This window comes from Phodopus roborovskii, unplaced genomic scaffold, assembly GCF_943737965.1.
Source record: "Phodopus roborovskii unplaced genomic scaffold, PHOROB, whole genome shotgun sequence".
Lineage (NCBI taxonomy): Eukaryota > Metazoa > Chordata > Mammalia > Rodentia > Cricetidae > Phodopus > Phodopus roborovskii.
The window spans coordinates 17453912-17469971 of record NW_026126571.1 but is presented as its reverse complement, the minus strand read 5'-3'; the positions used below and the strand labels follow the sequence as shown (position 1 = coordinate 17469971).

The window sequence follows — 16060 nt, the reverse complement described above, 5'->3', positions numbered from 1 at the left end:
TAGTCTGTAGATCAGGCTGGCCTCAAACTCAGAGATTCACCTGCCTCTGCCTCCCAAGTGCTGGGATTAAAGGTGTGTACCACCACCACCTGGAAAATATTATACTTTAAAAATAATGCATGTGGAAAAAAAAGCTATAAGAAAACTACACATGGATGTGATTATTAGCCATAGTAATAGAGTCTTTATGTCAAATACTCTGTTTGTAATAAATAGTGCTGGCCAAACACAAACCTTTCTTTGTACTCATATTTTAGTTCTTACAACTAACATAGTATTTAGTGAAAGAAATCTTTTCAAGGCCTTGGAGTAGAGTGAGAAGAAAATTCTAAGATTACCTTTCATTGGACCTCAGTTCAACAGCTTCAGATGCAGATTTTTCAAGCGGTGGCATGCAACTAAGACTTTCCATGGTCTGTAACACAACAAATGTTGTTTGCTATGGGGAAGGGGAGAAAAATTCAACAGCATATCCTCCTTCCTTTAAAATATAAAAGTCAGAAAAAATGAAAAAAAAATGGATAGGGACACACTGTTAAAATCATGATTAATTGGCATAAAAGTATATTGGGTTCTATCATCCCTTTAACATAGACAGCTGACAGCTAAAAAAAAAAAAAAAAAAAAAAAAGCTTTATGGCTAAAATGCAAAACTCAGGTTGCCAGAAAATCATGATGGTTTAGAAATACAATAGGGGAATGATCTTGAATCTAATAAGAACTGATGTAACAGTCACTGCCATTTAATACCCTTTTCTGTTTGGTCTTTGTTGTTGCTTAAGACAGAGTCTCATGTAATGTAGGATGCCTCCATCTTGAAAGTGCTAGGATACAGTTGTGTGCCTTCACACCCAGCTTTATTTATTACTGTTATGGAATATAATTCTAATATGACCTTGAGTAAACAATAGGCAATAATGAGTAAAGTGGTCTGATTATCAATCAATTTGGTCCAAAGTTCATCTCTTGGGTTTGGCATGTAGCTTAGCAGTAGAGAAGGCCCTGGATTCAATTGCCTGCGTAAAAAAAGAAGTGTTCTTTGCATTTCTTATCTGTTATTAGGGGAGTATAAACTAGTGAATCCACAATGGAAATTAGTCTAGAAGTTTCTCAAAGAATTAAAAGTAGAACTATCATGTGACCCAGCTCTATACCATGACAGGGCATATACCTAAAGCACTCCACATCCTACCATAGAGACACTTATACATCCATGTGTATTGATGTACTATCCAGTGCTACAAGGGAATGAAGCCAGCATAGATGTCCATCCACATAGATGTACATCCACAAGAATGTATAATGAGAATGTGGATTAGACACAATGGAATTTTAGCCATTTGTTAACAAAAATAAAATTATGATTACATTAAACAGTCTCAGAAAGACACAAATGCCTCTTCTCTTGTATATGAGGACCCTAGATTTTAATGTTTGTGTGTCTAACAAGTCAGAGTTAAGGGAGTGGGTACCAATTTTGAAACTAGATAGAAAGAGGAGGACAAGGAGTGTGAAGAAAGTGTAGAGGAAGGGTGAAAGGTCTCATGTGACATCAGGGTGGAGGGTGGGAAGGCAAAAGGGAAGGAGGGCGATGGAGAAAGACACCACAGTACAACCCCGTTCTTCATTAAGAAGGAGGAGGAGGAAAGAATCATGGCCACATCACAAGAAATCTGAGCAGTTTCTCCTTAGTGCCACCCTTGAGTTTCAGCTAAAGCTTCCCTTCCATCTGAAAAATCAGGTAGTAAGTTCTGACTTTCAAGCAAATCTTGCCCTGTTTACATACAAACCTAAGATCCCCTTCCTTTGTGTACCGTTAAATACAGAAAGAATTCATTGGCTTCTGCATTCTGTGTTTTGGCAATTAATGTTTAACTTTCCTATTCAGGACCCAGGGCAGAAACAGAGGTATTACAAACACTGTGACAAAGTGTGTCTGGGGCAGGCAAACTATGAAAGTGATGAGGGTAAGATCAGTGGTCTGTGTGGATGACATTAGCCACTGCACTCCCAGTGCCCAGCAAGCTCAGCATGAGTGATGACCAGTGTGCTACAGTGAATGAAGTCCAAACTCAATGACTCAAGGAGCTGGAGGGGGCGGGGCTTGTGGTGTATTCCTGAAGTATTACAGGAGCCCAAAACAGCTGCCATCTTCAGCACAGAGCTCCAGGTATGCTCTAGGAGATATCTCCTTCCTTCCAGCTCAAGGAGGAGGGAGCAAAGGGGAGATTTTACCAGTCAGGCCTGGAAGGCACACATATCACTTCTTACATCTCAGCCGGGGAGGCATGATATGTGCTGATATTGGGCATATGGCTACTTCATGGCTGGAAGAAAAGGATGCGGATTGGAAGAACTAGTGAGCTCTTGATGATGCCTCTTTAAGATATCAGTAATTCGTTTTGTTTGTATGCATGAGCTGTGGGTGCATGTATGCCTGAACGACTGTGGATTCAGAGAACAATTCTATGGGGCCACTTTTCTCCTGCCATCTTTTGGGATCCAGGGATCAAACTCAGGTTTCCAGGTCATTATACCTGTTGATCCATCCTGCTGGCCCTAGCCTATGTATTTTAAGCACTAAAACATAAAATGTACAAAAGTAATAAAAAAGGAATTTAAACCTGCCACCGACCCTTTACTAATGAGACCATATCACAATCTCCTTTCTTGAACTCAAGGTTGGACTCATAGACTTGTTTTGACTGGCATCACTACCATGACCTTCAGGGTGACACATTTATTCAAAGGGTTTTTTTTGCCCTTGTCCTCTAAAAAGCTCTGTTGGCACATACAGCTTTTGAAGACAAAGTCATTTTGTCCTCTAGTGTTTAAGGTTTTGAGTCTAGTTTGCAACTCCAATACTGGACAGAGAGGGATTTAAAATAATCTCTAGCCCAAAGCTGGCTGTATCAAGGCATTTGTTCATTTAGACTTGAAGGTTATATTTATAATCATATCCAAGTTGAAAACATCCATAAAAGGCAGTGGGGTTAAGAACCTACCTTTCCTCCAGCACCTGACATTAACCTTCATAATAATTAGAACAGACTATGAGTAGGAACCATATTTAGAATAGTAGATATTTCAGGCTAAGTGAGCTTAATGTGTATCATGAGGCATGTTTGTAAGGATTTTTCCTGCCACTGTGAATGCAGTCAATGCTTTCTCTTGCCTCTGCGTCCTCTCTCCTAGACAGTGTCAAGATTTTCCTGCATCAGCCTTCCAGGTACTGGGATTATAGACATCACAGGCATGTGCCACCATGCTTAGCTATGGTTAAAGCCTTCTAAAAATAACTATAACTCGGGGAACTGAGCACAGAGTAAGTCATTCTTAAATGAAGACTAAATGTGCTTGCTTATTTCTAAGTCCAGTAGATTCACTCTTGAAATTTTGACCCGAATTCTTTTGAACTAAAAAATTTCTACATCAAAGATGTACAGTTACTTGCCTAATGAAAATAAACAAAGGCAACAAATTAAACAGCATTTATTCATCGACATATTTTTAACCTACTGTGCCAAAAGGCCCTTTGGAAAGCAAATCTGATTAATGTTCACAGTAACCTTATCAGCTCACTAAAAGATCTCTGTCAAATAAACAGTAGAAAATAAGGTCATGGTTTGGCTTACTTGTCTAGCATTCTGAGTTGACATCCTTGACTCCATCAAGGAGTTGCAACAAAGAGAGACAGTAAAGTGTATGGTTAGGATGATGGTATGGGTTAGGAGCTTAGGCTTTAAATTCTGTCTCCATCAATTGCCAGCTGTGTCTCTTCTTGCATCTTGTTTCCTTTTATGGAACAATCACAATGGTAACACCACTGAAAATGACTTACCCACAGGGGTCACGTGACATGCAAAGCTCTTCTTAAAAGTCTGATCCTTCCCTAAGGTATGACGAAAAAGGACTTCCTCTGGTGGCCTCTCATCGTATTCAAAGTCTCAAAGTTGGTCACAAAGCCTCAAGTGGCAGGAGTTCCTCCTACATATCTGACATCATCATCATCTGTCACACTCCCTTCTCAGTCCAGGCTTATTTGCATCATTCAAAAGAGAAGGCTGCTGTTCCTTATGCCTGGATATGACTGTGCTAGGGAAGCCAAGAGCTTATTCCCTCTGCTCCTAGGTCCCTGTATCAGTGCCATTTGTAATGAGGCCTGTCCTGCTGGCCCTCTCTTCAGTATCAGCCCTTCGCCTGGCACCCACCTCACCCTCTGAGAACACAAACTTCAGTAGGCAGAACGTGTATGCCTGTCTTGGCCACCATTTATGTCCTCAGTACCCACAGTAGTGCTCGTTGGAGACTTGTGTGATTATGTCAGTGTTTCACTGTGGCAGACATGTTCACACTTGGCAGTGCACAGAAAATTTGGACAGGATCTCTTGCTGTATTATGCTGAACCCGAGATCAAGTTTAAAAGCACTGTCTGTAGGTGGGTGATTTGTTTTGCAGCAGCAGATGGGATGGATGGTCTAGTGGGGGCAGGGTGGAGGTGTGCAGACATGCTAGTTGACTGTTTTGACTCCAAACTAATTAGATAAAGGTATCAGCCACGCAATGGCAAGACAGAACGGGAAAGGATTCAAAATAGTTTCTTTTCAAATGACTTTTTATTTTAAGGTGCATGAGTGTGTGTGTATGGGATGAGGCATAAGCTTGCCAAGATGTATATGTGGAGGTCAAAGGGCAACTTGCTGGCGTCAGTTCTTTACTTCCATTATGTAGGTCCCTGGAACTGGACTAAGATAGTCAGGCTTGGCAGCAAAACCATATTGCTGGACCAGGAATCAAGATATTTTGAACATAGTAAACTACGTTTGACAATTAGAAAGTTGGAGGGAGGGCTGAAGATAAGGAAACGGAAAGGGCTTAGAACAACTAAAGAGAATGTGATGAGTCTGCATAGGATGGACAGCCAAGGTCAAAGGCATCACAGAGCAGAAGAGCTGCTTTTTACCTTGCTGACTTTAGGTGTTATGTGAGGCAAACCTGACTTGGAATCATCTCTAGAGACTGCTGAAACCTTAGATCATAAGAAAGGCTCTGACAGAGAGATGTCAAGATTTTCGCCACACTTACATCCAACTTAGGACACTTACATCCGACTTAGGATGGTGAGCCAGTGGGGCTCCAGCAGAGAAGTAAACAGTCTTGGAGAGGACAAGGAGATCGGTGTTGCAAAAAGACCAAGAGACAAAGAGACCATGGGCCAAGCACAGGCTACAGTAGACCATGGCAGAAATGTCTTAAAGGGTTGTTAGTTCATAGCATAGAAAACTGGGTTTCTGTGGAACATGTGGGTAAAATGTGTCTACAGGGCTGGGCAGGTAAAGGACGGCCCAGGGTAGATGGCTGAACTATTTGAATTTAAACAGATGTGAGGGACTAGGCATCTGAATACAGGAGACAATTTGAAGCTAAAACCTTCTCTGTGTTCCCTTTTCCCTATACTTTAGCATATTTATTTGCATTTAGTTCACAAAAAGCCAAAAGATATAATAATCTCCTTATTTTACATAAATAGTAACTAAAGCTTCATAACACACATGCCTACCCATGGCCATTTGTTTTAGCAGTGCTGGGGATTGAACCTTCAGCCTTTTACGTGAGAGCCAAGTGCTTTAGCCCTGAGATTTACTACCCATCTCACTTGCCTTGCAAGAAACCGGTGACGGTAACACTGCAATTACGATTTAAATAACAGCAAGACCCATTCTCCTCTTGTGAGCCTCAACTGAGATTTCAGACATTAGGTGGCCGCTGTTCACAAAGATGACATATCCTGGAGATTGCTTTTAATACTCTCAACATAGTGTTTACCATAGAATTATATATTCTAATAAGATGTATTGAGAAAATAAAGAAAAGAGTAATAATTATTTCTATTACATAATATCATGCCTAACTTTAGGTAAGCATTCTCTTTCAGTCTTTTTCCTAGGAATGAATTCTTCACACACACACACACACACACACACACACACACACACACACACACACACAAACACACAAGAATACACACTACTCTACAGCTTACTTTTAATGAGAGACCCTATACTGGAATTACTGCTCTCTCACTTATGATCTGAGTATTCAAGCACCTGTAATTCATGCCTTTGTATTTAGAGTGAAAGACAGTTAATGATTATTTACTGGAAGGATTAAAATTATAAAGCGCTTCAAATAAATTATCAAGAATTTTCCATTTTATTGGTCTTCTTAACCATAATTTCTAATATTTACATTACATTACTTGTTTCTTTATCATATATTTCTAAACAATAAAGTTGCTTCTAACTCTCCATGATTTTGGCTGGATTTATGATGAGTGAACTAATATACAAGCTTTTCCCTATGTTTAAAAGGAAAACGTGTGAGTCATTGGTGGCTCTCTAGTTATACTGTTAGACTGTGTTCTAGAGAGGACATTTTTGGGGGATAAAGAGTACAGGGTGGGGAGGTTGTTCAGTAGAGTGATTTTCCAAAGAATTTTTTAAACCTTATATAGGTTAACAACAGAATTAGAACACAAACATAAAAAACCACTTGTCAGGCAAAACAAAAAAACAAAACAAAACAAAACAACCCCCCCCCAAAAAAAAAACAAGAAAAAAAAGAAAAGAAAAAGAAAAGAAAAAATTAAGTGGCTTGAAACTTAAGATTTCTTTTAGATTAGAATAAGGAAAATAGTTAAAACACAGTTCTTTAAATAAAGAGGTTATCTTTTATCCTGAAAGAAACTAAGGGAACAGGCAGAGCTACATCCAAGGAGGGAGGGAAATGCGTCACTAGGGGACGATATGGAGCAACCTAATAACTGACTGGCAGCTCACTGCCCCTGCTTTCTGTCTTTGAGTGACCTGTTCCCTAGACCCTAATGATCTCTGTGTCACCACATTCCAGAGAAGCCAAAGAAAGAGAGTCCTGCTGTGTGGACCCCAAGCCTGGGAGGGCCTGGTTGTCCTCTCTGGCTGCTCCTCAGGGTCGGGTAGCCTCTAAGTGCTACCCACCTGCAGATGCTCTCTGTTTCTCGTGGGAACATCTGCTCTCCCAGTATTTCTCTTCTTATGAGAAACAGTGAGCTTTACATTGTGAATTCAAATGGTCAGACTCAGTCTGCTCCTGGCCTCGCAGTGACTCCTCCTTAAGATGCTCCGTTCCTAAGACACCAAACTGGCTTCTTTCTCCTCTCTTTCGTGGCTGTTTGTTATTAAGCCTCTTTTATGGGCTATTTTCCCGTTCTCTAAGTGTTAGTGTGTCTCAATGTCATTATCTGGGTCACTTTTTCATCCACACTCCCTCCCTGGTTATCTTTTTCAATGTACTGTCTTTAAGTTATCTCTAATTTTGATGGCCATCACATGTGTCTCTAGCCCAGGCACTTTGTCTGACCTTCAGGTCCAGAAAGCCAATTGCCTTTCTGATAGCCCCTTTTCCACAGCTAACAGGGAACTCAATCTTAACACACCCTGAAGGCAACCTAGGTTATCATTCCTCCAGACTTCTGTCTTCATCGCCTCATAAATTGGCAGCACCAATCTCCTGCAGGGCTGGTGGCTGCCTCTGGTGTCATCACAGTTCAAGCTGTTATCACAGGCCAGGATTATGGCCAGAGCATCTCACTCTTGCTCCGGCTTCTGCCCTTGATCATGTGTGTCCCTGTTCAATTTAGAAGTAACACCAAATGTAAGTAATCCACAGCTCTGATCAAAGAACACTCAGCTGGCTTCTCATCTTACCCATAGTAAAGTCAATCTTCCTAATGATGTCTGAGAATCAGTTAATCTGCGCTCCCATCCCCATGGCCTTTCAAGAAGATCTGCGATCTTTTTACCATAATGGGCTTCCACAAGTCCTTGGACTGTGGGGTCTTCGCCCTGCAGTTTCTCGTAGATGGCCTGTTTAATTACCTTTGTGTTTTATAAGCAACGTTGAATTCCCAGGGAGGTCTTCTCTCGCCACTGCCAGAGAGATTTATGGTGATTAAAAGCCTGAAGCTTGGCTTTCTAGCTTGGAAAGAATATACTTTTTAGTTTGAATCCCTTTTTAAAAACACGAGTTTAGCTCATCGGCTCTCTCACTGGGAACTGTGTCTTGAGTGTGTGAGCTGTTACCAACGAGAAGTGGGAAGATACACTCATTTCTGAAGATACGTGTCTGATGGGAGATCCTCGTCTCAGCCGGCATTAAAAGCTTTCACCCTCTTTTCCAAAATTCCTGTTACTTCCACTTTCTTTCCTGCGATTACCATGGGCTTACACTTAGTGCTTTACTTATTTATTTTGATTTTTCCTCCCACTAGACTTTAAGCTCCACGAAAGTAGCAATTTCCCTGTTTTCCTTATTTCTGCATCCTGAAGATCTAGTCTCTCTTCTGGCATACATAAGGGATCTAGTTATTTCCTTTTTTTTTTTCTTTTAGACTTTGTATAAAAACAAATACTCCCCCTCCCCCACACACACCCCAAGCATAAAAACCTTGAATTGGGACGGGGAAATGAAGTTGGAGAAGTGAAGTTAACACACATGCAAGCGTGAGGAGAAACGTGACTCACTGTCGTACTCCCTGCTCTTTGCACACATTTCCCTTGAATGCTAGATTTTTTAAATTCATGGAAACACTTGGGAGGCAGAAGCAGGTAGACCTCTGTGAGTTTCAGGTCAGCCTGGTTTACAGAGCCACAGAGCCAGCTCCAGGCCAGCCAGAACTAGATATCGAGACACAGTTTAAAAAAAAAAAAAAAAAAGCGGGGGGGGGGGGACTGAAGAGATAGCTCATTAGGAGCATTTACTGCTCTTCCTAAGGACCTAGGTTCAAATCCTTGCAGCCACATCAGGCAGCTCACAACTGTCAGAAATTCCATCTCCAGGTGATCTGATGCCTCTGGCTTCCACAGGCACCTGCACTCGCATGTACATACCACACTAGGAAACACACACCTACACATAGTTAAAGACAATAACAACAAAACTTTAAAATTCATGGAACAGGAAAACCAGTAAAGGTCTTTGAGAATAGCATCACTTTGTAGAGAAGTAAGTTTACCTGCCAAGTTTGCTGGCAGGATTTAAATTATTAATTGCAATGAAGTTTACTGAGCTCGTTTGTATATAAATGTGATATGCACAGTCCTTGAATGTAGAAGCTGGTGACTGGGGAGGGGCAAGTTCTTTTACACACCAAAAAGCCAATCACAACAAGGAATTTCAGTGTTCAGGCATGTGTCTTAAGAAATGAATGGTTCTTGAAGTCCCACAGCCAAACATTGGGCAGACCTCAGGAGCCATGTGGAGGGAGGAGGAGGTAGGTTCCAGAAGAACCAGAGGGGTCAGGAACACCACAGGAACATGACCCACACAATCAACTGACAAGGACTCATGGGAGTTCACAGAGATCAGGAAGCCTGTAAGGGTCTGACCTAGATCCTCTGCAAGTATGTTTAGGCTGAGTAGCTTGATGTTCTTGTAGGATTCCTAACAGTGGGAGTGGGGACTGTCTCTGACTCTTTTGCCTGCTTGTGGGACATTTTTCTTCCTATTGGGTTGCCCTGTCCAACTTCGGGCAGAAAGCTGTATTTCTCTGCCTTAATCACTACATTTACTAAAGAGAAACACAAGTGCATGAAATGGATGTACTTTCTGGGTTGGGGGTCTTTCTGAGAACTCCTATAATCTTGTGAAACTCCTTTTTTTTCTAATTAAGAAAGAGAGATTTTTTTTTTCAGGCTAAAGTAAAGAAATTACTAAAATCCCCACTTACCAGGAGCCCATCATGATTTTCACTGAGATCTGTAAGTCTGGAACTGGATTTCTGACGCTTGGGATTACTTCTTTCCCCGACATAATCACAAGCATCATCCGGAAATCTTTCTGCTTCCTGGCTATTCAAAACACACTCATCACAGTTGCTGAAGCCATAGAGAATATTCTCCTTATTGATAAGTTCCCTGAATAAAAAAAAAGAGCTTAATCTTATTTTAAAATGTGAAGGGGACACTTTATAATATAGTCACTATATCATGTCACACAGGAATTTCATAATCATGGGCTTTGATTCATTTGTTCTTTCAAACATTAGTATTTTAAACACTTCTATAAGAAGTTTTCACAAAATTAATGGTTTAGCAAAGTTTGGTTTTAGTCTATGTCATGGATCAAATTAAACTATTAACAGACCACCATGGCTTGGCAAGGCAGAAATGATTGAGACTCATAGCACGGCTGAGTTAGTGTAATTCCCTCACCCTAAACCTTGCATGGGGAAATAAATTAATTTGACATCCAAGAGTAGATATCATATTTCACTGTCAGCTTACCACACTTATTCTGCAATAAATTCACACCCTTAGATTAAAATGGAACAGCAATTATGAATTAAAAACCACTCTCATATTTTCAAAGTTTTATTATCATTAGATATTTTTAGTACTGTATAATTTGGTCATTTTAGAATGTAGAATATGCATATGTGTTAAAATTGTGTGAGGATGTATGCACACTTATCAGAAACCCCTTAAGGACAAACTGTTGTGCAATATTCCTTTATACTGTGTGAAGACGTGTATTATGATTGGTTTAAATAAAAAGCTAAACAGCCAATAGCTAGGTAGGAAGTACAGACAGGACTTTTCGACAGACAGAGCTCCGGGATGAAGAAAGGCAGTTCGTCAGTCAGATGCAGAGGAAGCAAGATGGCAGTACACAGTGAGGTGACTGAGCCACACAAGAGAACTTAGACGGAAAGAAATGCGGTAATTTAAGTTACAAGAGATAGCGGGGCAAGTCGAAACTGTAGGTTAAGCTTTCATAATTAACAATAAGTTGCTATGTCATTATTTGTGAGCTGGTGTTTCTACAGACAAACTAATTGAAGAGAGACTGTAAAGCTGGCAGTGTCTAGCATGCAGGCATTACACTCCTGCATGGTGTCTTCTGCAGATGGCTTCAGGAGCTTGGTTGCAAATCCCAAATAAGTTTCATCCTTCAAATTCTGTCTTCTTATTACTCTGCATATTTCCCCAAACTACTATGTGTCAATTATAATTTTTGCTGGAGGTCCTATTGTGCTCCATATAGACTCAGCTGTGTCCCCTCATAATCCCTGTGTCAATACTCTGGTGCCAGATAAACCTTCATGGTGAACGAAAGGCCTCTCAGAAATAATTCAGTCTAATGGAGGTCATTAGGGCAGGACACCCGATGTGAGTGCTGTCCATTTTAAGAGTCATCAGGAGAGCACACAAAGAAGGATGGTCACATGAGGACAGTGTGAGGATAGTCCTGTCAGGCCCAGGACAGTGATCGTACCTAAAACCAGCCCTGCCTATACCTTGCAATGGACCTGCTAGCTCCTAGATCTGTGAACAAATAAACACTGTTGTTTAGGACAATCGACTATGTACTTTGTTGTAGGAGCCAAGCACACTAATACAGAAACTGACAAACAGTTTAAAAATCAAATGGAAAGTTGATACTTTAGTCCTTTGGAACAATGAACAAATAAGCAGGACAAGCTGTGTCAGCTCCCCAAAGGGAGGTCTTCCCTAGCATCCCCACCAGTGTGTGTCAGCCTCAGTGTTAGTGAGGGTTTGGAGCTCAGGAACCCTCTCCTTTCCCAAAGGCACATCACATTGCTGTCTTATTTCACACGATTTGATTATACTTGGACTTAGAACTCCCAGCCTTTCCTTTTAGTTACTGGGATCTTTTCCCCTGGATTTCTTTCTTCCTCCTTCATGCATATGTAATATTTTAACAATCCTGATATTTATTATTCCTGCAATTGAGCATGCCTTCCTTTTTGCTTTACAGAAAGACTTAAATATAATAATTATATAATAAATACTGGCATTAAGTTTTCAGGTCATTGTTCTCTGGAAGATTTAAATTACTTTTTAAAAATAATAATAAAATATATATATATGTATATACATATACATATACATACATACATATACACATACATACATACATATACACATATATACATACATACATACATATATATATATATATTCTATTTACCTGGCAGCCAGCAGATTATTTAAGCAAACAAATTAGATTGAAACTTTTTATATACTAAATATACTCCTTAAATATTTATGCTTTATTATAGCAAACAATTACTTGAGTTTGTTTTTTTTTATTGTAAATTTTACAACAAATCATTTGCACCAAAGTGAAGGATTCATAGTTAGTCTTTGTCTCCCTTCAGTGATACTTATATAAAAAGTTACAATTGCCTCAATAGACTCCACCTACAACCAATCACTGACTAGGGATAATGATTACCTGTCACAGCTGTAAGTAATGAGATACAAAGTAACATAATAAAATAAATAGATTTCCTTGGAACACTTTATAACTATTCTGTGAGACTCACAGTTTTGAGTAAAATCTTACAAGGTCTAGATTCATTGTGCCTTTTGAGTAAAATCTTACAAGGCCTAGATTCATTGTGCCTTTTTAAAAAAGTAAAACCTGATGAAAATCTTAGGTAAATTGCTTTAATTAGTTATAATTAAACTGTAGGGATACACTCCCTACATGCTATAATGACTAGTCTTCATGTTCTCACAATTTATAAAATATTCATGGCTCTACTGGGATTATCTGAGAGGGCCAAGCATTCTGAAGTCATCACAAGAAGGAGGAAGGCAAAAGGAAGTTCTGAGATTGGAGGAGAGGTGCAGCTAGAAAGTATGCAAAGCAAAAAGGTGAGGACAGGGAAAAGACCAAGCTGAAAGGGATGACACAGGTATGTGAGCGAAGGGGTCAGGAGGACCCACTGGGGACTAGGGTGGCCATCAGAGACTACAGTATGTGGTAAAAAGTTGAACCAGGTAAAAATCATAGCTCTGGGAGCATGAGAGATAATAACCTTGTTCCTCAGTGTGTCCTGGAAGCTGGAGAAGTCCTGTCCAGCAAGACCATGGCCTAGCATGTCATTTGAGATAGGCAGATGTCTCTCAGTTGGATGGATAATACAAGCAAGGAGAAAAAAAAAAAAAAAAAAAAAAAAAAAAAAAAAGGACCAGGTGCCCAAGAAAGAGTGTTGTAAGTAAGTTCTGTATGGTTGCCATACATGGTACCCTGGGAGAACATAAATATTTGTATCCCAAGACTCTTTTGCCCAGCTCTAACAAGATCGAGATAGGGACCAGAATGCATAGTGATGGTGATGTGAGAGGTGAAAAAGTAAGGTTAGAGTCCCACGGGCAGCCTTCAACTGGCAGGCTCCACCATTGCCCGTTCTGCTGATGTTGCTAACTGAAACTAGTCAAGATAACACGTGCAAAACATATCTATGGGCTTCGGAAACTAACTTCACCAAGCTCCCTCAGAGGGAGAGGTTAGCTTGTGGTTTGCATTTCTTGACCCCATCTGGCCCCTCCTCATTGTTGGCCTAACCACCCAGGCCTGTTACCTGCCACCATCATTGATGCCGCTAATACCTTCTTGCTAAGCCACCACTTCCCACCCCACAAATTCATCCGCTGTCCAAAAAAGAGAGAGGGCGGAAAGCAGGCTGTCAGGAAGCTTTAAAGGCATTTTTAAAAATGCCAAAGCAGAGGGTATTATGTTAATGAACAAATTGTACTTGTGTCATAATAAAACAGACAGAGTACAAATGAATTATGCTGCTAAAGGTTTTGTATAAACCCATCAGTGGCTGATTTCAAATATGAACATTTCTGGTACTGCAAGTTTTCTACTTTTTAAGGAAATACCACAACTACTCTTTCTACCAGTTCTGATGGGGGGGATGTCCATCTGTATGCTGTGAATATACATCGGCTAAACTGTTCATAATTAATATAAGCCACTGTGTGTTCATTTGGAACTGAAGGGCTGCAGGACCATTTGGGACAGAAACATTCGTCTACAAGTTCTAACAAAATTCTAAAACAAAACAAAAACCCTCTGTGTTATTATTTATCTATTTTTGAGACAGGGTTTCATGTGGTCCAGACTGGCCTTAAAAATCTCTGTGTAGCCGAGATTGGCTTTGAAAACTCCTGTTCCTCTAGCCTCTACCTCCCAAGGGCTGGGGTTAAAGGTATGCAGCATCATTTTTCACTTAAAACTATGTTTTAAAATAAAGTTAGTTTTGAATATTAAATTTGTTATAGATATACAGCTTTTATACAAAATTTGTGCATGGTACTGACTAAATCTAGACCTAATAATTCTCCAAATAATATTTTGAATCGTTGGATAAGGAATTTTAGTTCTGAGATCTCATAGTTACAAATCTACTTTGGGCTGAAATTCTAACACAATTCTTAAACTAAAGTCAGTGGGTAAGATGATTCTTCTTTTGATTAAAAAGTTCTACTTTAAAATAAAATACCAGAACAGAAACAAGTGTTAGAGTTATTGCAGGGATGCACCAGTATTTAATAAAGGGAACTCTGTTGACTAAGAGGCTAACTTCATGTTGATTTAATAAATACATTTCATGTTGATTTAATAAATCGACTTCATGTTAATTTGTATGGAAGAAAAATCCTCTGGCCAGGATTTCTCTAAATAATTTATTCAATAGGAAGTTATAAAATATATAAATCAAGACATGGCTTCCCACAAAATACCAGATGTCTAGATGAAACAGAGATGGTAAGTCACATAGGAATGCTGGCTAAACTTAGAGTGGCCATAGTCAAAATTTGTAAAGTTTTAATCTAGACATTGAAATGAGAGGTTCAGGTGTGTCTGTAATACAGCGACTGACTTAAAACAGAAAGAGAAAACTTGAGTAGTAAGAGCCGATGACCGCTTACTTGTCTCCACCATGCCAAACATCATCCTGCTTCTTAAGTTGATGCCCCTGATGCCTGGTGGGTGTGGAAGATGCTGACGATGGTCCAGTTTCTGAGTCTTCTGAACTTTGATCTCCAGAGCTGTTGGCATCGAAAAGATGCTCTTCTACTGCTGACCTGATGGTTCTTTCTAAGAGTCTAGTTAAAAACAGACCACCAGGTTAATGCAGCCATCAAGATTACCAATGATTTCCTTTAGAATATGCCCATATTTCAGAAGTATCTCTGTTTCCCACTGAAGGCCTTTAGTATTTCATGAACAAAGGCAGAATGGTATGTTAATCTAAAATATTCGCATATTGCACTTAAAAATTGAGTTAAATCACACCAGCTGGTTTGTCTCATTTTGTGAGTCTGTAATGACCGAAATGTTCAAAGCAGATCTAGCAACAACTGTGAGGCAGTTGGGAAATACGGGCCATTTAAGGTAAGGTAGAAAAGTTGTCACTATAGAGTAACAATCGAGTATCTTTACAAAGCATGATTCCTCCCAATTTCTTATTGGTTCTGCAGAAGATGACAGTCTGATTTACAAAGTAAACAGGCACAGATATTTCAGAATATCTGCTACACATCTAGAATCTCATTAAGATAAAGTTATGTAGGGATCAATACTGTTTGGGGGGTGGGGAACCCACCCCAGCTTACCAGACAATTACAACTCAAAAGCACAGCACAATACTCCCACATTTCTAATCAAACGGTGATTTGTAAAATTAAAACTGGGTTCACACAAACACATCCCAAAATATGCTATTCAGATCAGAAGAGCAGATTTACTTTGTTAAACCTGGACGCGCGCGCCTATGTGTGTGTGTGTGTGTGTGTGTGTTTGTGTGTTACGCACAAAGGGCCAAAGCAGTGCACTGTGAGACACAAATGCTATCGTTTTCCCACAGACACTGTCCTGTCCCGCTCTTGGAAACCCTGTGTGTCAGTTTTACAGAGGCAGAATCTTTCAGGGCATCTAAGTAATCATCTGCCATCTAGTTTAAACTCTGAGTGCCACCAAAACTTCGCTTTCTTTTCTACATCCCTGTAACAACAAAAAATAAAAGGTCCACAAAACTCCTCAAAGGCAGGGTCAAGGCTCATTCCCTGTCACACACTTAACACTGTGGATGGCACATTATGGGTATTCAATAATTGTAATCTCAGTAAAATGAGTATAGTGGGAAGAAAAGCCAGGGTTAATGGCTTTACTTACATTCTCCACGACAAGATGCCTCCAG

At 39.9% G+C, this 16060-nt stretch overlaps 1 protein-coding gene across 1 annotated transcript in view; it reads right to left on the bottom strand.

Moving 5' to 3' along the window:
- Positions 1-16060, bottom strand: part of Fam13a (family with sequence similarity 13 member A) — an 89049-nt gene that overhangs the window by 40252 nt on the left and 32737 nt on the right. Inside the window, exons 4-6 of the mRNA XM_051202768.1 lie at positions 14790-14966; positions 9767-9953; positions 339-415 (exon numbers count right to left, since the gene is read on the bottom strand). Of these exons, the coding sequence (XP_051058725.1) occupies positions 339-415; positions 9767-9953; positions 14790-14966 (441 nt within the window). The remainder of the gene's footprint in view (positions 1-338; positions 416-9766; positions 9954-14789; positions 14967-16060) is intronic.